Here is a 24,731-nt window from a genome sequence, read left to right on the forward strand (position 1 = left end):
GGTATCTCCGCGTCCTAAAATGCCTGATCTATCAAAATATAATCATCAATACAGGCGGTCCCCTACTTAGGAACACTCAACTTACATACGACCCCTAGTTAAAAACGGACCACTGGATATTGGTACTGTATATACTTGTGTATAAGCCGAGTTTTTCAGCACAGAAAATGTGCTGAAAATCCTCCCCTCGGCTTATACACGAGTCAATTTTAAAAAAAACCAACTTCCATACTCACCCTCCGGAGGCCCGATGGTCGGCGCGGCTCCTCTTCTGTCTTCCCCGCGGCTGGTGTTCGGTCTTCTTGCTTCTCTGTTGTATCAGCCGGCAGATACGCGTTGACGCGATCTGCCGACAGGCGCCCAATATGATGCGCCGCCCTTGACGTCATCAGCGGCGACACCGCTGCGTTGTATCGCGTGGCAGCCGGCAGATTGCGTGGACGCGTATACAACAGAAAAGAGAGAAGACCTAACACCAGCCACGGGGAACGGAGCATCGGGGAGCGGCAAAGGTCATCGGAAGCACCCGTAGGTGAGTATGGAAATTTTTTTTTTATGTTCTTGGGAAATGGGGCAGGTTGTATAGTGAATGGGGCTGGCAGTATACTAAAGGCTGGCTACTAAAGGGCGCTGGCAGGCTGGCTACTTAAAGGACACCTGTCATCAGGTCTGTGTCACTAGTCCTGTCAACTCTACCTGTTGGAGCATCTCACAAGGATCCCATCCCAGCCTTTATCTAGTTATTTCATACATTATTCATTGTAAAATCATCTATTCTTTATTATGTAAATGAGGGTGGTCACATGGTCAGAGGCAGTGATGTCACCCCTGTTACCCCTCCCCTCCCCTCTCCTCCCCCTGCTCATGTCTGTGTGTAATGTATAGTAAAGCATGGCTAGTGTGTGCTGCATCTGCTGACATGCTGCATCCTCCTAATATACAGGTGAGAGACACAGACATCAGCTACACATGAATCTGACATGTTCTGCTGTAACATGGCTGCCTGGAGCTGCTGTATCTCTCCTATATACACACACATGCACACACAGGCTGTAGGAGGTGTGGCCACCAGCACCAGGAAGCACATCATTATACAGCCTCACTCCATTATACAGGCTGTCAGTCAAGCACTGGGGGTGTGGCTGTGCCTCCCACTCATGAATAGAGTGGACAGCTTGAATATGCTAATGCTTCATTGGACATTTCACAGGTCATTTGCATACAGCTTTAGGACCTCATTGCTTAGGTTTACAGGCATGTAGAGGGACAATGAAGGGATAGAGGCAATGCTCTCTAATGGCAGTTTATGAAAATATATTTAGTTTAGGGGGGTTATTTTGCATGACGGGTTCTCTTTAAGGGCACTGGCAGGCTGTATACTGGGAGGCTGAGACCAATGCATTTTCCACCCTCTGCTTATACTCGAGTCAATAGGTTTTCCCAGTTTTTGGTGGTAAAATTAGGGGCCTCGTCTTATACTCGGGTCAGCTTATACTCGAGTATATACAGTAATTTATTGTACTTTAGTCCTAGGCTACAATAATTAGCTATAACAGTTATCAAAGGTGTCAGTAATGAAGCTTTATTGTTAATCCAGATTCTTATGACAACTCAACATTTTTAAAATCCAATTATCACAGAGACCACAAAAGTTCTGGCTGGGATTACAATGATAAAATATACAGTTCCGACTTGCATACAAATTCAACTTAAGATCAAACCTACAGACCTTATCTTGTACGTAACCCGGGGACTGCCCGTATATAATTTTCACTGCGTTTAACCCCGTAACAGAAAATCACACCCAAAGTCGAAAATGGCACTTTTTTTGCCACTTAAAAATAATTCTATAAAAGGTGATAAAAAGCTCTTACAGTCCTAAAAATCATAACATTGTAAACCTCATCAAAAGCCCCAAAAAACAACACCTCCCAAAGCTCTGTATACCAAAGTATAAAAAAGTTATTAGCGCCAGAATAATTTTTTGTACATGAGGTTTTAATTTTTGTAAATGTATGTTCGCATGAGGGTTTCCGCTTTCAGGCTGACACTGGATCCTTCTTAAATTGTGTTTAGACCTGCCCAAAGGTTAAAGGGGTATTCCGGGAATATGAACGTCTGACACAAAAACCCATGATAATATAAATAAATGAATATAACAGTACTCAATGTCATTAGTCACAAAATGGAGCTTCAGTAGTTTGATTTTCTGATTTACAAAATGTATGGCCTCTCTAAAGTAGGTGGAGATATCACTAAGATGTCCGCCACTGTAAACTACAAGTTCCATGATCCTTTAGTTCTCAGTAACTCCTCCTCCCTCTTATGCTCTGCTCCCAGTGATGATGTAACAGGTTTTCTCTGTTACCATAGTAATGATGTGCAACTGCCATCACCACAACACTGGCCATACTGAATGCCCTGCAACCAACTGACTACAGCCACTAGTGGTGATCACATGACCTGCCCAGGCAGGTGCAGGACATGTAATGTGGACATGTGACCAGCGGCCATCTTCTGTCCTGCGTATGCTCTGCAACGGACTGCGCGGAGGAAATCTACGGACTGATTAAAGGGCCAGTAGCATTTTAATTCTTCATTACAGTGTATGTCACCAGCATTTTCTGCTAAGGGGAGCAAAATTTTTAATTACAACTAATTACACATTAGCTTATATTTTGAGTACCCATTTGTATATGAATTATGCTGATTCCTGGAATACCCCTTTAACGTTTTCTGCTCAGCAAGTGGGTTATATAGGAATTTGTTGCACCGGTGAGCATGAGGTGATCCTCCCCGTCCTGTTAGAAGTGCATAGAATACACCCTCTGGTTGCAGGTTTCCAAACGATGATAGAAAGATACGATCCAGCACTTATATATAATAAAATTTCTTGCTTTTTTATTGAATCTTCATGTAAAATTAGTCAGCATGTAGTGGTATCCCCAAACAGCTACGTGTTATGAGTACAAACACTCTTTATCAGCCATGAATTTTATTATATAGAAGTGCTGGATCGTATCTTTCTTTCTAACATGTATCCATACTGAGGATATACTATGCTGGTTGACATGCACATTATTATACATGTTGCTGCTGAAGTGTGGAGAATAATACTCTGTAGTTTGCTGTCTTGTTACTCAGTTTAAATTTATTGAAACTGTATAAAATAAAAACTTAAAAAAAAAAATACAACTTGCATACAATTTCAACTATGTTGTACGTGACTCGGGGGACTGTCTGTACAGTTCTTTCGTCATACACTTTGCATTTTTAACTGGTTCGCGCCCGCCCGCCGTGTATTGACGGCGGCGGTCGGGTCCTGATACATGGAGAGGGCTCACGGGCTGAGCCCTCTCCATAGCCGGTAAGTCTTTGCTGCATATTGCAGCAGAGACTTACCGGTAACACCTGCGATCGGTGTTAGCACCGATCGCGGGTGTTATCACAGCGATGGCTGCCAGCAAAGCTAGCTGCCGGCAGCCTAGGATCGTCTCCCCCCGTGACGTCATAAACACATTAGGTATCGACGCGTCCGAAAATGCCTGACCACAATATATTAACGGTTTTTCAATGCGTTTAACCCCATAATGTAAAATAGCATCCAATGTCGAAAATGCCACTTTTTTGCCATTTTGAAAAATATAAAAAAAAATCTATAAAAAGTGATCTAAAGGTCGAACATCCTAAAAATATCATTGAAAATATTATCAAATGTAGCAAAAAATGACACAACCCACAGCTCCGTATACCAAAGTATAAAAAAGTTATTAGCACCAGAAGATGGCAAAATCAAAAAAATAATTTTTGTACAGGAGGTTTTAATTTTTGTAAATGTATGAAAACATCATTATAAAACCTATACAAATTTGGTATCCCCTTAATCGTACCAACCTAAAGAATAATGTAGACATGTCATTTGGGGCGCTCAGTGAAAGACGTAATATCCAAGCCCACAAGAAAATGGCGCAAATGCGGTTTTTCATCATTTTCACTGCATTTGGAATTTTTTTCTCGCTTCCGAGTACCTGACATGGAATATTTAATACCATCACTATGAAGTGCAATTTGTTATGCAGAAAACAAGCCATCATACAGCTCTTTACGCTCTGCAGTTTGTATCCGACTACCAGTGGGGATCACTGCAGGAGCTCAGCCATGTTTGTGAGTTTGTAGACTTCAGCAGCGATACCGGAGTATTGGATGTCCGAACATCGGACTGTCAAAACCGACACAGCTACATTGCAACCAGCAGCAAGAACAGCTTCATCGCTGATTCCATTCTACTCAGATGCGCACTTCCCCTCACTCCACATAGTGCTAATAAGAGTTCCTCACTAAGGTTCCTTATCAGTCTCCCAGTCTGCACAGGAAACCATAGGGAGGCATGCAAGGAGTCGTCAAAGTTTATTGAACGTTTCCTGTCTCTGAAGGCAGACACGGTTTCTGGTTTGAGCTGTCATGGTGAGAAGGGAAATATGAGTTATACAGTCGAAAAAATGAACATTGAAAGCGTCATCAAAGTCACAAAAATGCCACCACCAACAGCTCTGTACACCAAAGTATGAAAAAGTTGTTAGCGCAAGAAGATGGCAAAATAAAGATTTTCTTTTTTGGACAGGTTTTAATTTTTGTAAATGTATGAAAACATAAAACCTACGCAAATTTGGTATCCTCGTGATGGTATTGACCCAATAAATAAAGTAGACCTGTCATTTACGGCGCACAGTGAAAGACTTAAAATCCAAGCCCACAAGAAATTGAGCAAATGTGGATTTTGATAATTTTCACTGCATTGAGTTTTTTTCCTGCTTCCCAGTATACGGCATAGAATATTAGAAACCATCACTGTGAAGTGCAATTTGTTACACAGAAAACAAGCTGTCACACAGCTCTCTACGTGGAAAGATAAAAAAGTTATAGATTTTTGAAGGTGGGGAGTGAAAAATAAAGATGCAAAAACGAAAAAGGGCCTTGTCCTTAAGGGGTTAAACTAGGGTCTGTCAGGAAAGTGAAAAATGGCTTCGGTGGCAAGCAATTAAGGAATTGAAAAAACTGCTAATAAAATATTCGCCTGTGTGCCTCTAAATGTATTGTATAGTTTTGCCATTGTACTACTTTCTATCTGCATTTTATTTTCCAGAAGTCGAAGTAAAGTGCTATCACGCTGGCTTGCAAGTCTCCCAATGCAACTTGTTCATCTTGGGGCAAGAAACCATCAACTTTCTTCTCTGATTATCGATACTATTTATATTGCTGCAGCTCGATCAAACAAAGAACTACTTCAGAACCTCAAAATAACTGCATGCCGTATCTATGGTAATTTTTATTGAATTAACGTTTTAATGGAATGCACAAAAATTTTACTTTTAACTTCTTTATATGGTATACTTAGTATGTATGTACGTACACACCCATATACACATGGATGGATAGATTAAAGCAAATCCATTTTAAAAGACAATATATAACGAAAAAACAATTGTCCAATAACTAAATATACATGATAAATAGATCACAGTAACATGTATAGAAGGTATAGTCCTCAGAACAAGTCAAGATATTTGCTTACAAACAAGCATAACTTACTAATGGACAGACTTGTTTCTGTATTGTGTAAAGTCGGGTGTATTCTTTGGTTTCATTCAGATCCTTAATTTTACGTGTGGTATTTCTTTTATGTAGATTTTGAAGATGGTTTTTTTGCATATTTACCAGAAGCTCTTCAGTTAAAATTGGTACAGCTATTGTACTTCATTCCTTTGCTGTCATCTGACTTACTGGCCCGTTTAAGCTTATTTTGTATTACGAATAGATTCTCCACTAACCTAATATCGAAGCTTATTGGTATTTTACATGCCCGGTAAGTATTGCATATTTGCATTGTATATTTTATATCTGATATTGACTTTAAATGCTTTAAACAATGTAACACTTTTCATGCTCTGCAATACACGACATAGCCTTTTTACCTAGTCCTGTTTAAAAAAAAAAATCTACATTCATAGCACACAGCATCAAAAAAATGTAAATATAAAAATGTTTAAAATTTTATTAATATCGCTGTTAGATATGAGTGGACCCAAACTTCATGTTAGGGTGGACATGCGCTGATTGCTGGATTGGCTGCTAAATAGCTAATCTGGCATATTAATGCCTATAGCAACAAGCCATGGCTTTGATTGGCCGGGGTTCTTCCCTTGGGCAATCCCAGACATGGATAGTAACTAGGGGTGTTTATATAGAATAAGAAAAAAAAGTATTACACCATTTCCAGCCGCTTCCCCACAATATGTTGCATATTTTTATTGAATTTTGCTACAGGCATTTTCTCCAGATGAATGTCCGTCTGAATTGCATGTTCTGCTGCAGTCACCCTCCATGTGGATCAAGCCTTATTAACCGGTTCGCGACCGCCCGCCGTGTATTCACGGCGGGCGGCCGCGGTCCTTAAAGTCCGGCGCATAGCCTATTCACGGTGGCACTTTAATCACTGCACAGGCGCAGTGTATAACTTTTTTTTCTAGTGCCAAGGCTGTTACCAGCAGCCTTGGTCACTAGGCAGAGTTTGGGGGACCAATCCTGTCCTCCCTGCACACGTGATCGCTGTGAGAACAAATCACAGCGGTCACATCAAAGTTTATTATTGTTATCTGACACTGAATCTTCTGCTTCTTTTCTTCTCCTCACACTTTGTTTCTTTGTGAGGAGAAGAGAAGAAGAAAGATTCATTGTCAGATCGATTCATTGTATTCTACAGTTTCAAGCAGCACATTACTTCCCTGTACTGATTAACCCTTTATATACTGGTTATTTAACCCTTTCTTTACACAGTTCTCTACCAAGAAAAAAAAAAAGTTTTTTCCCCATATACCTGTGTAATATACCTGTGTAATAGATTACTTATAGGCAGGTAGGACCTACGGGCGCATTGGTGCGGTAATTTTTACCGTTGCCTATTACTGTGGGTGATTAACCCTTCATTTTTTTACAATTTTTTTTTGTTGGTACGCTTAGTGCTTTCACTTACAAAGCGTACGTAAAGTTTGCTAGTTTCGTTACTGCTACCGTTTGTAAAGTTATATAAAAAAAACTATAAAAAATATTTAAAAAATTTAAAAAAAACTAGAAAAATACAAAAAATATATATATAAAACAAAAAAGCATAAAAAAAATTAGTGTTGGTTAGTGTTATTTAGTTAGCGTTATTTAGTTAGTGTTATTATGGCGAGAAAACAATATACTGCTGAGGAGGCCTACGCCTTGCTTCAGTCCGATTCTGAATTTGAGACCGCGTCAGATATGGACTACATTGAAGGCAGTGACAATGCCAGCGTCACTTCAGAATCATCCACAGGGGGTGTCTCTGGTGATGTTGACGCAGCAGATCAGGAGGTTGCAGGACCTAGCAGCGTTGTAGCCCCTATAATTGAGGCACGCACTCTCCCATGGGAACCAGCTCCATCTTTTACACCCAGAGTTAATGCGTTCACTGTCACCCCTGGCATAACAGTGGACGATTCCAGTTTTGCAGAAATGGACTTTTTTCTTTTATTTCTAAGCGACACTCTGCTAGATCATATTGTCCACCAAACCAATTTTATATGCCACCCAGTACATAAGACAGAACCCATTATCTGTCCATGCAAGAGAATGGACACCAACTAATATTCATGAAATAAAAAAATTTTTGGAACTAACCCTAAATATGGGTATTGTAAAAAAGCCCAAAATTAGATCATACTGGTCTACAAATCCCATCCAAGTGACACCTGTATATTCCACAGTCATGTCCAGGTCACGTTATGAACACATAATGCGGTTCCTGCACTTCAGTGACAATTCACAAGCTCCTCCAAGCAGTGATCCAAACCGTGACCGCTTGTACAAACTAAGGCCCCTTATAAATATGCTAAATAAGAGTTTCATTGAAAAATATTTGCCAGAGCAGAATGTGGTTGTGGATGAGTCCCTCCTGAGTTTTCATGGCAGACTCAGCTTCCGCCAATATCTCCCTTCCAAACGGGCACGTTATGGAATAAAGTTATATAAGCTTTGTGAAAGCGAGTCCGGATATACCACAGCCTTTCGGATTTATGAAGGACGTGACCGGACTATTACTGCCCCTGGGTGCTCTCCGGATCTCTCCACTAGCAGCAAGATCGTGTGGGAGATAATGCAGCCTCTGCTACATAAAGGGTACCACTTGTACTGTGATAATTTTTATACAAGTGTGGCTCTATTCAGACATTTGCATGCTGCAAACACTGGGGCGTGTGGAACGATGCGCAAAAACAGAAAAGGTTTTTCGCAGCAGTTAGTGGGGAAAGCCTTGAAAAAGGGGGAGTCCTGTGCGTACTCTTGTGACGAATTGTTAGCGGTCAAATACCGAGACCGCAAAGATGTATATTTATTGAGCACCATCCATTCTGCGGAATGCGTATCAGTGCGGGAAAGAGGGGCACCAGCAGACAGGCAAAAGCCAGTTAGTGTGGTTGAGTACAATAAGTACATGGGGGGGGGGGGGTGGATTTAAGCGGCCAGGTGTTACAACCCTATTTAGTCAAAAGAAAAACAAAAACCTGGTACAAAAAAGTTGCAATTTACCTAATTCAAATTGGAATACACAATGCCTTTGTTCTTTATAAAAAGGGAGGCAGGGACACATACCTTGATTTTCAGGAGAAAATCATTGAAGGCCTCATATTTGAACCTCAGGACACCAGACAAAGCCTTGAGTGTGAAAATGTCAAAAGACTAACAGGAAGACATTTTATCAGTCCCATTCCAGCAACGGAAACCCGTAACCACCCCCAGAAAAGGTGTCGTGTCTGCAGTAAAAATGGACAGCACAGAGATTCCCGTTACTTCTGTGCCTCATGTCCCTCACAGCCCGGCCTGTGCATTCATCCCTGCTTTAAGAAGTACCACACCGTTCTAAATTATTAGTACAGTAATTAATTTCGAAATATAGCCAAATGTGATTTTTTTTTTTTTTTTTTCCCAGAATTTTTCTTTATTTTGCAAAAGGGAAACAGTATTGGGGGGGGGGGGGGAGAGGTGTAAAGTTTGTCTCCCATTAACTGAATGATGCAGATACCTTTATCTGCATGCACATTATATTTTTTTTCTTTTTTTTTCTCTAAAAATTTCCTTATACCCCTAGATGAATACTTTGTAGATCTGCTTCTTATGAGTAGTTATTAGCAAAGAGTTTTATTGGCCCACAAAATACAAAATTGCCTCCTTTTGTGCCAGGCAGTGGCACGTGCCCATTTAGCAACTCACACACACATATTGGGTATCCTCATGCACGGGAGAAATAGCAGAATGTGAAATGAGGTCACTATTACCCACTTCCTGAACTGTGTGTGAAAAATGGGCGCTTAAATTGACCCATTTGCTAAAAAAACATGAAAATTTCATTTTTCTGTCTTTTTCAAGAAAAAGTCTGAAAAAACTCAGAGCGCCTATGAAAATGTTAAACCACTTAATAAATAGCTTGAGGGGTCTACTTTAGGAGGTGACATGATTTATGGGGAGATTGCAATACCCCTGCGGTCAAGGATGTCCAAAACGCTGTATACGCCTCGAAAATTATCTGAGGGATTTATAGAACAAAAAAGTCCAAACTGCCTCCTTTTGTGCCAGGCCATGGCACATGCCCATACTGCAATTAACACACACACATTGGGTATCCTCATGCACGGGAGAAATAGCAGAATATAAAATTAGGTTAATTTAGCCAGAATCCCATACTATGTGTGAATACTGTGTACATAAAATGATAAATTTGCCATTTTTAAAAATTTTTTGTCCATTTTTCATACTTTAGAAAAAAACTAAAAATAATTGAAATGAACAGCCAATCACAAAATGCAGCCCTATTTGTGAACTAAAAATGACATGAATATAAGAGACATATGGCAATTAACTGCTGAGAAATTTTCACCTTAAACAGCATATAGCAAAATTGTGAAATTTTTCCTGGTCATTAAGGTGTATAATGGCTTAGTCCTTAACCGGTTAAAGTAGATGACCACTCACTCTGACTGTAGACTTTTAGTCTCTTAACCCCTAGGCGCACCAGGACGTTATAGTACGTCCTGTGGCTAGATACTTAGTGCACCAGGAAGCACTATAACGTCCTGCTTCTGGCACTGGCTCACGAACGGAGCCGGTACAAGAAGCAGCGGCTGTCAGCTGTCTAGTACAGCTGACACATCCGTTGGCCCTGATGTCTGCGCGGCTCGTCTTCAGTCTTCCGCGCCGTCTTCTGCTGGGCGCCGCCATGTTTTTCCCAGCAGCGTCATACTAGGCGCCTGCCGGGGAAGATCAATGGCGGCGCCCAGCAGAAGACAGAAGACGGCGCGGAACACTGAAGACGAGCCGCGCGGACATCAGGGGAGCAGCGCAGCACATCGGGGCCACCGGAGGGTGAGGTATATAAGTTTATTTTTTTTTTTTAATGCTGGGCTGGGCTGTGCTGTATACTACTGGGGGCTGTGCTGTATACTACTGGGGCCTGTGCTGTAATGGTAATGTTGTTGTTGTTGTATGCCTTATGTTTATGAGCGACAGTTTTCCTGCTATATACCTGCATGTCATAAGTATTTAAATTAAAAAAAGGACCATGTTAAATTCAAATCTGTTATTTTTTTTTTAATTTTTACCGGTGTTTTGTATGCATTGGAAAAGGGGTAGTCTTATACGGCGAATATATCTTAAACTCTATATTTTTTAAACAGGAAAGTAGGGGGGTCGTCTTATACACCGGAATATACGGTACATAAAAATATAAGCCCCTAAAATGTCACTTTACCATAAAAACACTTAATAAAGTATAAAAAACACAACACAAAAACCCCCCGCATATTTGGTATTGGTGTGTCGGTAACAATCTGCATAATAAAACAGAATTGTTACTGGACCCGCACGGGAAAAAAAGATATTTTTAATTAATACCCTATAAAAAATGCTCTAAAAAGTGATTTCAAAATTTTTATGCACTCTAAAATAAGCCCACTAAAAAGAACTGTTCTCGCAAAAATAAGCCCCTAACCAGATTTGTCAGCCAAAAAATAAAAAAGTTATGCATATGGTGATGCTAAAATAAAATTGGTTTTTATTCAGTACAATTGAATAAAATACACAAAACCCCCACATATTTGGTATCCCTGCGTCCGTAACAATCTGCATAATAAAACAAAATCGTTATAAGATTCGCAAAGTGAACCCCGTAAAAAAACAACCTCACAAAATTCTGAAAAAAAGATTTTTTATTAATGCCCTTTAAAAATGCTCTAAAAGTGATTTTAAAAAGTTACTCAATCTAAAATAAGACCACTAAAAAGAATAATCATTCTCGCAAAAAATAAGCCCTTAAACAGATTTGTGAGGTGAAAAATAAAGTTATGCATATGAAAGACGGTGATGCTAAAATTAACAACGATTTCACCAAATTACTTTTTATTCAGTAAAAATGGGAAAAAATAAAAAAAATATATAAATGAAGTATTTTCGTAATCGTGGTGACCCATAGAATATAAATAATATACTATTTTTATGGTATGGTTAACGGCCAAAAAAAGATACAAAAAAAAGTTCCTAAAAATTGATGATTTTCATTTCCTCCACCAACAAAGAGTTAATAAAATCTCACCAATTAGCTATAGATGCCCCAAAATTATGTACCAGAAAAGTGCATCTCATGTGGCAAAAGAAATAAGCCCCTATAGGTCCACATTAAAAAAAAAAAAAAAAGAAAAAAATTATAGCCTGTACAATGTGACATAACAAATCTGATCTGGATGGCGCCTCCTTCCCTTCTATGCCCGGCCGTGTGCCCATACAGCAGGTCACCACCACATATAGAGTATCCGTGTACTCGGGAGGATTTTGGTATCAAACTTTGTGGAGCCTTTATTCATTTAATCCATTGTAAATGTTTAATTTTCCACCCAAAATGAGTATATTGTGAAAAAATATTACAATTTGCAGACTGCACCTCCATTTTGTTTTAACCCCTATAAAACACGTAAAGGGTAAACAAACGTCTTAAAAGTGGTTTTTCATACATTGAGGGGTGTAGTTTCCACAATGGGGTAATTTATGAGTCTCACTATTATTTAGGCCTCTCTGTCAATTAGAAGTTGAGCAGGTCCATCTAAGTACGGGTTTTGGTGATTTTACAAAAAAATGTAAAATTGGCACCCAAATTCTGAGCCTCATAACATTCTAGTAAAATATGTGGAATCTTAAAAAAACATCCAACATAAAGCAGACATTTGGGAAATGTAAGTTCTGAATTTATTTGGGTGCTATGACCATCTGCATCAAAAGTAGAGAATTTCGATCGTTGAAAATAAAGAATTTTTCCAACTTGGCCAATTTTTTTTTTTTTTTTTTTTCATAACTAAACGCAAAAGATTTCAAACAAATTTTTAAACTAATTTGAAGTACAATCTCAAAATCCCCTGGATATATCATAGCGTTCCCACGCTATAACCACTTATAGTGACACAGGCCAGATTTGAAAAATGGGGCCGCGTCCTTTAGGCCAAAAGATGCTGAGTCCTGAAGGGGTTAACTTGGTCCTCATGCACATGTTTTGATCTGTGTGCTATTGGATGGCACACAGACAAGTGTATTTCTATGAGCACACTCGCACAGCTGTGTTTGAGCAGCAAAACTCAGAACAAGTCCTATTCTTGCTCTGTTTGCAGCTTGAACAGTCTTTATTGTGGTCACCTTGTGTCTGCTGTAGCCCTAATGACAAAAGGTCTCATACAAGGGGTGAAGGGTTACATGTTACTGTGCATGTGGCTGTTTAGTATAGAAGTCAATGACACAATCTTTCCTCAAGTTCGAGATAGCCCTGGCTCTAGCTAATCAATTGATGTGATGCTATGCTGAGGATTCCTTAGAATTGTACCTTAGCACTGAGGAAGAGAAAGGTGTAGTCTGACCAGAAATATAATCAACTTGAGTGGGGTTTTTACCAAGTTTCTTTTTGACTCGCTGTGAAACATGTATTTCTATGTTTTTATGTATATTTTTTTTTTTTTCTTGATTTGATTATGGGGACTTTGCCTGAGTTCAGTTTCGGCATGTAGTGTCAAACATTACTGCGGCCTCATGGCCATATGCAGTGTGGTTCTAAGCTAGGCACAGCATTTAGTGATCTGTTTTACAGCGGTCTCATGACCAATGGAAGTGATGCTCTGCAGTTTGGGTTTTAGACTTTTATATCAGTAGCAGGAGCATTTATGGGGTTTTATACAGAGGTATTATCTTCTATTCCACTCCTGTCTGGGATTTAATTGAGGTGACTGCTTTATAGAAAATCCCTACAGAATTAGCAATTGTCAGTCTGTATACAAACGCAGTTCTAGGGTAAGTTGGCGGTCCTTGACTGGATCGTATATGCTCTTCTATGGAAACGCAGGCGATCGACAACCAGAACCAAGATTCTGGTTACCAAGCGCATGCGTGTCCATAGATGAGCGTACACGATCGGGCCGTGGCCCGTCCGCCCCCTTACCTTGGTGCTGCATTTGGCCGCACCCTTACAAAAAATGCAAATTTTTGCTGACACCATTCATGTAACATCATGTTGGCACAGTTCCCTTTACAATGGGAACAACTGAATACAGTGCTGTATTTGTGAGCTCTTACCCCCTCCCCATGTTTTCATGTGACAGATTATGCATAAAAGATGGTATTAATGCATGTTTTTATCAGTTTTAAAAGCTGTTAATTAAAATTTATTGTAGGTCTTCATTTGGAAGTTGGATACATTCTGGAAATGAAACTGCAATATTTGATGTGGACTATTTTAGTTTTTTGTTCTCAACACTGATGGGTAAAGTATATTACTTAATCACTAACAATTCAACAAAAGTTTTGTACATCACAAGTTTACAATAATATCTTAAAGCAAAGTGCCTCACTTCTTTTTTTTTTATAAAATTAGTTCCACTATAAAATTGCTTCAGAAGGCTAACAGCAGCTTAGTGAGGTGTTGTGACTTGTTCATCTGACCATGTCTTGATGTTGTTAGAGACAACAGTTTGGCTCTCATTCATGACTGTAGAGAACACCAGAAGTGTTAAGTGGGATTGAGACCATGAGATGGCATTATTCTGGCTACTTTACATCAGAATTGCTCACACTTGAATTTTTAGCAGTTGTGGTCCTGGCATTCACACCTGAAATAAATACATTTTTTAATTCATAATCTAAATTATTGTGCTATCCCATTTTAAAATCACGGGTTTTAGTTTTTTCCTTTTCATCTAACATTCCTTCCACTCATCTGGGAAGACTATTCTACAACATTACACAGTGGGCACAGAAATGAGTAAGATTTATTGGGCCTTTTCTTAATGACCGGTTTGGGGCTCTGTTTAGGCCAGTCAAGTCCTCAGTATCCACTAAGTTGGAAGCATAATAATTTCTAAAATGTCATGGTATGTTGGATACCAACCTAATATTCTGGTATTTGCGTAACCCTGATATGTCATATTTACTGACCGATAAGTATAAGTCATCACTCCACAAAACACATTTCCAGTGCTCCAGATTCCAGTGCTATTTTTTGTCCTTCACAACATTCCATCTTATGCTGGCAAATGTGTAACGTAAAGTTTGAATGCAACTGCTATGCAGTTTTTGTGATGATTTCAGTTCTAGAAGATGTTTTCTGGCAACTCTTCTCTGCAACTTTATGAAGCTTGCAACTTCATGACTTCTGAATGCAACTCCTTCTCAACTTTATACAACCATTTTTATACCTCCATTCAAAGTTTATTTTCTGGATGATGACCATGCCGGGTCATGAAAGTAACATGATCTGGAAGGTGTTCAGCTGCTTGGCAACATACTGGTAGTGGTTTATTAGGTCAGTGTCTGCTGACAGGTTCCCTTTAAATCAATAAGAATGAAAAGTCCCTAAAAATTCCCCATCGTTAACCGGTTCAGGACCAGGCCCTTTCCTGTTTTTTTTTGGTTTTTTTTCATTGCCATTTTTCACTCCCCATCTTCAAAAATCTATAACTTTTTTTTTATTTTTTTTACACGTAAAGAGCTGTGTGACGGATTGTTTTCTGCGTAACAAATTGCACTTCATAATGGTGGCATTTGAATATTCCCTGCAGTGTAGCGGGAAAAAAATTCCAAATGCGGTGAAAAAATGCATTTGCGCCGTTTCCTTATGGGCTTGGATTTTACGCCTTTCACTTCACGTCCCAAATGACAGGTCTACTTTATTCTTTGGGTCAATACGATTACGCAGATACCAAATTTGTATAGGTTTTATAATGATTTCATACATTTACAAAAATTAAAACCACCTGTACAAAATTATTTTTTTTTCTGTCTTCTTGCGCTAATAGCTTTTTCATACTTTGGTGTACGGAGCTGTGGGTGGTGTCCTTTTTGCGACTTTTGATGATGTTTTCAATGATATTATTTTTAGCACTTTATGAACTTTTGATCACTTTTTATAGAATTTATCATTTTTAAAATGGCAAAAAAGTGCCATTCTTGACTTTGGGCGCAATTTTGCGTTACGGGGTTAAACGCCGTGAAAAACCGTTAGTATATTTTGATCGGGCATTTTCGGACGCGGCGATACCCAATGTGTTTATGATTTTTACTGTTTTAGATTTATATCAGTTCTAGGGTAAGGGGGGTGATTTGAATTTTTAGGGGTTTTTATTATAAAACTTTTTTATTTTTACTATTTTTCAGACTCCCTAGGGTACTTTAATCCTAGGTTGTCTGATCAATCCTATCATATACTGCCATACTAAAGTATGGCAGTATATGTGGATTTTACTCACTATTCATTACAATGTGCACGAGCCCTCTCCATAGCCGGTAAGTCTTTGCTGCATATTGCAGCAAAAGCTTACCGGTACGGGTGTTTTCACCTCGATCGCCGCCGGCAATGCTGCCGGCGGCTTCAAAGAGATGGCCGCCATCTTGTCGTGGATCGCCGCTCCCCGATGACGTCACGGGGAGCGGCGATCCGTCGCCATGGTAGCCTCGGGTGTTCCGAATACCTGAGGCTACTTCGTTTTAACCCATGCATTACAATGTGCTAATTGCACATTGTAATGCATGGGGAGTAAAATCCACATATACTGCCATACTGTAGTATGGCAGTATATGATAGGATCGATCAGACTACCTAGGGTTAGAGTACCCTAGGGAGTCTGAAAAATAGTAAAAGTAAAATTAAAAAAAAGTTTAAAAAAAAAATTATAATAAAAAAACCTAAAAATTCAAATCACCCCCCTTTCCCTAGAACTGATATAAAAACAAACAGTAAAAATCATAAACACATGAGGTATCGCCGCGTCCGAAAATGCCTGATCTATCAAAATATAATAAAGTTTTTTCACTACGTTTAACCCCGTAACGGAAAATATCGTCAAGTCGAAAATGGCATTTTTTTGCCATTTTGAAAAATATAAAAAAATTAATAAAAATTGATCAAAAGGTCGCACAGTCCCAAAAATTATAGTAATGAAAGCGCCATCAAAATTCGCAAAAAATGACACTATCCACAGCTCAGTACACCAAAGTATGAAAAAGTTATTGGCCCCAGAAGATGGCAAAATAAAAAAAAATTTTGTACAGGAGGTTTTCATTTTTTTAAATGTATGAAAACATTATAAAACCTATACAAATTTGGTATCCACGTGATCGTACCGACCCAAAGAATAAAGTAGACATGTCATTTGGGACGCAGAGTGAAAGCTGTAAAATCCAAGCCCACAAGAAAACGTCACAAATGTGGTTTTTCACCATTTTCACTGCATTTGGAATTTTTTTCCCGCTTCCCAGTACACGCCATGGAATATTAAATACCGTCACTATGAAGTGCAATTTGTTACACAGAAAATAAGCCATAACACAGCTCTTTATGTGGAAAAATAAAAAAGTTATAGATTTTTGAAGTTGGTGAGTGAAAAATGGAAGTGAAAAAACTAAAAAAGGCCAAGTCGTTAAGGGGTTAATGAATGGGTTAAAACGAAGTAGCCTCGGGTCTTCGGAACACCCGAGGCTAACCTGGCGACGGATCGCGGCTCCCCGATGATGTCACGGGGAGTGACGATCCTCAGAAAGATGGTCACTGCGGCGATGAGCAAGAAAACACCCGTGCTGGCAATATGCAGCAAAGACTTACAGGCTATGGAGAGGGCTCAGCCCTTGAGCCCTCATCATGCATCGGGGCCCGGGCGGTCGCGAACCTGTTAGTCTTTAATGGCCTTGTTAGAAAGGGGTTAAAAAGAAAAGGTAATTGTCTTTGGCGCTTTAGCGCACACATACTGGGCACTGCTACATACACTGGGCAATGCTATGCACAGAAAGACACACCTCTTCTTCTTACCCTGTCACAGGGACCAATTTGTCATGCTTTGTGCACCGCTGCGTAATCTGTGGGCGCTATATAAATAAATTATTATTATTATTCCATGCATATCAAGAAAACTAAACTTCTTGTCCAGGCTTTTTTTCCTGTTTTTAATTTTACTATTAACACCTATGAGGACGTTACGTCCCTCTTCTGGCACTGCCTCACGAATGGAGTTGGCACCAGAAGCGGCGTGCCGCTTCCTGGGAAAACAGATCCTCTTCTGGGCAGCCCCGAGGTCTGCCGAGTGCCCCGGAGCTGCCCAATGTCCTAAGCAGTCCGACCCCTTCCAGGGGGCCTGTGCATTCGTATTGTAGAACAGTGTATTGGACTTGAACCAGTGATCAGAGCATTGCTAGTTAAAGTTTGTATAAGAAGAAAGTTAAACAAAGTAAAGTTTAAACATAAAAATAAATAAAAATATAAACCCCTAAAATGTCACTTTCCCATACAAACACTTAATAAAGTATAGAAAACACAAACACACAGACAACTCCCACATATGTGGTATTGCCGTGTCTATAACAATCTGTATAATAAAACAGAATCATTACTGTATACGCACATTAAACGCTGGGGGGAAAAAACACAATGTTCTGGAAAAAGATTTTTAAATTAACACCTTTTTTAAAAAAAAAAAAAAACTTTAAAATAAAGTTACACACTTTTAAATAAGGCCACTGCAAAGAACAACTCCTCTCACAAATGTCCTATCTTTCTACGGGCTACGGAACGGTACGGCGCCGCACGTGTACGGTGCAGTGAGGCCATAGAAGCATATGGGGGATGTATATACACCCCCCATACGTTCATGTGAATGTAGCCTTAACCAGATTCCTTGAAAAGATGGTGATGCTAAAATGAACAAGATTTTCTCCAAATTAGTTTTTACTTGGTAAAATTGACTAAAATACAGAACCCCCCCCCCCCCCCCCACACATATTTGGTATCTCTGCGTTCATGATCTGCATAATAAAACAGAATCGTGCACTCAGGAGAAATTGAGTATCAAACTTTGTGGAGACTTTTTTTTTTTTTTTTTTTTTCTTTTAATCCATTGCAAATGTTTAATTTTTCCACCCAAAATTTGTAGACTGCACCTCTATTTTGTTTCTTAACCCCTATAAAACACCTAAAGGGTTAACAAACTTCTTTAAATAATAGCAAGACTAGTAAGTTACTCCATTATGGAAGCTTCACCTCAACATATGAAAAAGCACTTTAGGCTTTTCACAGTCAGAAGTTGAGCACCTTAAAAAGACCATGCCAACATAAAGCAGACATTTTGAAAATGTAAGTTATGAACTTATTAGGGAGCTATGACTATCTATTTTCAAAGTTCTAAATTCTCTACTTTTGAAGCAAAGAATTTTTCCAAATATTTGCCAAAGTTTCCATTTTTTCATAACTAAACACAAAAGATATCAAAATTTTTAAACTAATTTGAAGTACAAACTCTAAATTCCCTGGATATCTTATAGCGTTCCAACCACTTGTAGTGACACAGGGCAGATTTGAGAAATGGGGCCACGTCCTAGAGGCAAAAAGAGTCCAGAAGGAAGTTAATTCGGCATCATCAATTTCAGCAACACTATTTTTTTTAATGTATTATTTCCATGTTACACATTTTTGTTCCCCTTCTGTTTTAGGTTTTTCTGCAGAACAGTTATCTTGGATGCAAACTAATAAAGTCGCTTCCAGAGTAAGCAGTACTAGAGTTTCCCCAATAACTCTTTACTTGACTGATCAACTATATTTTGCAAATCATTGGACAATCGTTCAGGTATTTTTTATTTCTCATTTAAACCAGATATCAAAATGGCAGATAATATTATGATTTTTTTTCCCCCCTATGTTATTGGGGTTTTGATAATTTAGAACTCCATCTAAAGTGACATTACCTCAGCCTGGAGGCAGCGTGCAAAACACTGCTGCAACGTTTTGGGAGACCTAAACCTTTGTTTATTTTATTTGATATGAATGCATGCAGAATATGTTTGCAAGAAAAATTTGATGGTATTATTTTCCTACCACCTCCATGACGCCACTTGACAGGAGGCATTCCTTGCCTCTCCACGGACAGGAAACAACTTGGGATTTATTTAAAGGAGTTCTTCAATTGTTTCCTATCCCTGTGGTACTTGGGATCCTGCTCCCAAGACCATGTGAAGGAGCATCATCTTATGGCAGCCTACCTGCTCCCAGTCCTGTGCTTTGGGGGTGGAGGGTTTGGACTGACGGAAAGTTTTTCTGTGCCAAAAGCTGATGTCAGCATATATGTGTAATCTCCCTGAGGCCCCTGCCCAGGTATGTCCCTTCTCCTAACAGAAATGGTGGGGGTGGGGGGTGGGGGGTTGGGAGGTTAAAAAATATTTTCCTTTTATATACCCATATATATACATATTATGGAAGATGTCAAATATGTCTTTTTGTTCATTTAGAAGACTGTTCCACCAAAAACTCCCTCCAAGAAATGTGGAATTTGTAAGACTTCCCTTTTCTCATCATATTAGAAGGCACTTTGCTCCAAATGCATACAGAATGTGATAGCGGATGAATCTCCATTTCTCCTCTCCACACTGAAAAAAATTAAAGATTAAGCCAGCCGGTGTACCGGTGGGGAAACCGGAAGGAATCACCCAAACCTTCTTTTTCTGCCGCAGCCTTAATGGTGGATTCCCTCAAAACAGTTTATGCTATTCCCTTAGATGAGGGCTGAAAGAAGGTGTTACCATTCCTTGCAAATATACAAGAACTCTCTTCTAAAGAATAGTGAGACTCTGAGAAAAGTGCTTCCATTACAAAAACTTAAAATGCAAATACCCATTCTCTGAAGAAGATGCGAATCTCTGGAATAAAATACCAAAAGTAAATGCCTCTATGGTAGACATTTCAAAAATTCTTCTCTCCCATTCAAAGATACCGGGCTTCTAAAAGATCTTATGGATAAATAGGCAGAATTATGAAAAAGGTCTTGGGAGACTAACATGGCTATGCTTAGACCCAGTATAGCAGCAACCTGTACCGCTAGATCAATGTCTATGTGGCTGGACCAGCTAGGGGAGAAGCTCTCAGCAGGAACATTGAGAAATTAATATTTCATCTCTATTATTAAAGAAACCTGATAACTATGTGGCAGATGCTTCAGCAGACCTTTTAAAGTTGTCAGCAATGGGGGCTGCCCTTGTGAACTAAACAAAAAGTTGCACATTGATGAGTTCATGGTCAGGGGGCACAGGCTCCAAAAATCAGCTGGTCGGGATGCCCTGTGAAGGGGATAGTCTCTTCGGGTCAAGTTTGAACAATTATCCTAAAAAATGCTTCAGAAAAGAGGAAGAGATTTCCTCAAGAGCAGAAATTCAGAAGTTTTTTCCTGCCCAAAGGAAGATTCAAACAGATACCAGCCAAAAAAAAAAAAACACACTTCCTCGAGATGCCAGCCATACAGGAATAGGAATATCATCTTTAATAAACCATCCACCAACAAGCAAAAATCCACGATGATGGCAGTCTTCCAGTGGGAGGCAGACTAGTGAAGTGAACCAATACCTACTTTAACCCCTTAGACGATGCTGGTTCAGCTCTGCACAGGAGCCGAACCGGCATCGGGGGTCGCGGGATGTCAGCGGTAATCTACCGCTGACATCCCCGGCTAACACCCGTGGTCGGGGTGGGCTCCGATCGCGGGTGTTTAAGCCGTTAAATGCCGCGGTCAACGCGACCACGGAATTTAACATGCGATCGATCGATGCCCCCGCGCCGTTTTCGGGGGTGCCGATCGCTGCTATGGCATCTCTGGGGTCCGATCGAGACCCCAGAGAAGCCTGATGGCAGTGCCTTTAAGATGGCATCTGTGACTTCTTCTTTAAGGCAAAGTGTCAGCCTATGCATCTGCATAGGCTGACACTGCTAATACCCTGCAATTCATGAGTATTGCAGAGTATTATCATGAACAAGCATGATTGCTTGTTCATGTCCCATGGTGGTTCAAGTAAAAAAATGTAAAAAAAAAAAAAAAAATGTTTTTCAATAAAAAATAACTTTATAAATCACTAAAAATGGCCATAAGCCCCAAAACATAGAATCCATAGAATAAAACTAAATAACTATTGAACCCATGTGATGAACGCCGTAATAAAAAACTTTAAAAACCTGCCAAAAATTTGGATTTTTACCTATTATATCCCACTAAAAATGCAATAAAAAGTGATCAACATATGTACTCCAGAATGATACTGTTGCAAAGTACAACATGTCCCGCAAAAAAAACAGCCATCAACCAGCTCTGTAGCCAAAAATGATAGATTTTTTCCCCATATTTGGCAAATTTAGTAAAACATGAGAAAAAATATTCATACCTGGTATCTCCGTAATCGTATCGACCCATAGAATAAAGATAACATGATTATTAGGCTATACGGTGAACATGGAAAAAAAAAAAGTAAAAAATCCAGTACAGAATTGATGCTTTTTTACTCATGACCTCAAAAAAAAAGTTCCTAAATTTTCAACAATAGGTGATACCAACCCCAAAATGGTAACACTGGAAAAAGCATCTCATCCCGGAAAAAAAAATGCCGTCACATGGCCCAAATAACGGAAAAGCTAAAATTTTATAGCCTTTAAAAGTGGCTCCTTCCCTTCTGCGCCTCGCTGTGCCCCCATAAAACAAGTCACAGCCACATGAACGTATAACCGACAAAATTTGACCATTCTAAATTTCACTGCCATTTTGAATCAATTACTATAATCTCAAGGGGTTAACAATCTTCGTAAATGCTTTTTCTGATAGCTTGAGGGGTGCAGATTTGAAAATGGGTTGGTTGTATAGGGTGGGTTTTAATGCTAAATATGTAAAATTTTATTTCAAACAGTATTTATCTGCAAAATAGTCAATTCTGAAAATACAGAAAATCGCTATTCGATTTGTAAGACGAGTAACGTCAAAATAAATTATCCAGACATTTCTAAAATTATGAAAAAGTAGACATATGGGAAATGTTATTCGGCAAGTTTAGGTGGTAAATCGAAGAGCCTGAAAACGTGGTGATTTCGAATTTCGAAAATGGCGAATTTTTCTAAAAATTCATTTTTTTTCCGTTTTTTTTGTAAATAAACGCAAAACTCATCAGCCAAAATTTACCACTAAAATGAAGTACAACATGTGGGGAAAAAACAATCTCAGAATCGCTTTGATAAGTAACATTGTTCAAAAGTTATAACCATATAAAGAGATGCAGGTCAGAATCCAAAAATGGGACTGAGCCTTAAGCTACAAAATGGTTGCATCCTTAAGGGGTTAATAGGGATTAAAAATCAACTACATGCCTGCTGGGCAAAGAGGCATTCCTGATGATGGTTCTGCAAGATGTGTTTTGCTCTATCTTTTTGCAGTGTGCGGCCCGGATTGGTACCACACATGTGTGGCACCGGATCCCCGCCGTGCCGCTATTGCCGTTTATTGGGAAGTACATGAGGCCGCAAATTTGCGGCCGCATGTACGGCCCCGCAGACGGCAGTGTGAATGAGCCCTTAGACTATTTCCTCCTGGCTGCACAGTCCCCATTGATCCTTCTCCAAAATCTGGACATCGCCCTAAAAATCTCCTCCTTTTTAGGTTAGGCTGGTGAATCAGCGTGGCCGTCCCAACAAGTGTTTCCTGGGAGTATTACTAGACACTAGTCAGATGTCTGTCTTGCCCCAGGAAAGGGCAATCCCCCCCCCATAGAAGATTTATGCTTTCAAAAGGAAAGACACGCCTTCTATCAAAGAAGTGATGTTAATCGGACTTCTAACTTCCACAATACCTTCGGTATTAGGGGTTCACAAGAGACCCCTCCAGACGTTCCCTCTGTCAATTCGGAACATAGGCATTATGTCCCGGGGACCTGGAATTAACTGCTTGCATGCTGAAAAGACCTTCAGAGACCATAATCGCAACTTGAGAGGCGTAGGAGAGTAACATCTAAAAATGTATCTGTTTTGGAAAACCTTTCTGGGGTTTCTTAAAGAACAGAAATCTCCAGGGGATACTCTAAAAATTTAAAATTGTAGATTTTCTTTAAAAAGGCTTAGAGACCTAGTTACCCTAAAAGTACAATTCTAGGCTCTCAGCATTTTCTTAGATACAGGGCTCATTGAGAGTGGCTAGGTTAAGATGTTTCTGAAAACTTATTAGAGAAAACATCCCCTCATAGACCTAGTCCTCCTGTTCATCAAACCTTTGTATGAACCCATACAAGGATCCTCTTAAAAGATGTCTTTCGCATAAAAATGTTTTTGTTGGCCATCACCACGTCAAGAAGAATAGGTGCGATGCAGGCTTTTTCTTGCAAACCACATTGCCTTCAAATCTTAGACAGCAGACTTATTCTTGTTCATCAACCCATGTTTTTACCAAAAGTGATGTTGGGGTTTCATAGACAACAATCCATCGTTCTTCCCTCTTTTTGTCAAGATGCGAAGGCTGAGGGGGAAAAAGGTTTTCATCACTTGGATTTGAGATGGTGTCCTTGCATACCTTAAAGCTACAGAGGTTTTTCAAAGGTCAGATAATTAAATTTTAAGGGAAAAGTAAAGGTGCTCCAGCAAGTAAAGCCACCATTGCCATATGGATAAAGGCCACTATATTGGACTGCTACCAGCTTCAAGGATTGTCACCACCTATAAATCTGAAAGCTCGTTCATGAAGCAGTCTCCACTTTCTGGGCAGAGGGAGCCTCTGCATTGGTAGAACAGATCTGCAAAGCTGCCACTTGGAAGAATCCCTTGACCTTCTTTTGTCATCATTAATTGGATATAAGTAGTTCTTCCGATCTCCCTCTTTCGGGAGGGAAGCAGTTGTCTTGCCCTAGTAAGCACTCCTTTGTTATATCTTCTGTCAAGTGCCGTTGTGAAGGTTTTGGTCAAAGATGATTACGGTTACTGGTAATTGGATTTTCCGCAATCTCCACAAACAGTGTTATTTTTACCACCCTTGTATTGTTAGTGAGTAATGTTAGTCTGCATATTTGTTAAAGTTCCAGCATCTAAACTCCTTGGAATTTATTTAAAGGTCCCTCCCCCTTGATCCTCAGTCTTTTCCAACTTGTGACCTGTCCTTGGAGAGGCGGGGAATCCCTCCTGTCAAATGCCGTTGTTGAGGTTACCGAAAATCCAACCACATTTAGTGACATGCTATCACTCAAGAGTTTTTAGACTGTGCAGATAGGAAGTGTTAACAAGATGTGACTTCATTTATTGTCAGTAGAGTCAATGATGGTGGTAATCTTATCTGTCTTGCTCTGATTTAAATGAGATAACTGCT

The 24,731-nt window shown here is 39.6% G+C and overlaps 1 protein-coding gene across 5 annotated transcripts in view; it reads left to right on the forward strand.

Annotated features, from left to right (window-relative positions):
• TEX10 (testis expressed 10) overlaps positions 1 to 24,731 on the forward strand; it is a 118,974-nt gene that overhangs the window by 38,855 nt on the left and 55,388 nt on the right. For 4 of the 5 annotated variants that reach the window (XM_072153051.1, XM_072153052.1, XM_072153053.1 and 1 more), the window contains exons 7-10: positions 5,144 to 5,319; positions 5,686 to 5,863; positions 13,776 to 13,864; positions 19,075 to 19,208. In XM_072153051.1, coding sequence (XP_072009152.1) covers positions 5,144 to 5,319; positions 5,686 to 5,863; positions 13,776 to 13,864; positions 19,075 to 19,208 — 577 coding nt within the window. The remainder of the gene's footprint in view (positions 1 to 5,143; positions 5,320 to 5,685; positions 5,864 to 13,775; positions 13,865 to 19,074; positions 19,209 to 24,731) is intronic. The other variant, XM_072153050.1, reaches the window with a different exon arrangement.

The sequence above is a fragment of the Engystomops pustulosus genome, chromosome 5 (assembly GCF_040894005.1).
Source record: "Engystomops pustulosus chromosome 5, aEngPut4.maternal, whole genome shotgun sequence".
Classification (NCBI taxonomy): Eukaryota; Metazoa; Chordata; class Amphibia; order Anura; family Leptodactylidae; genus Engystomops; species Engystomops pustulosus.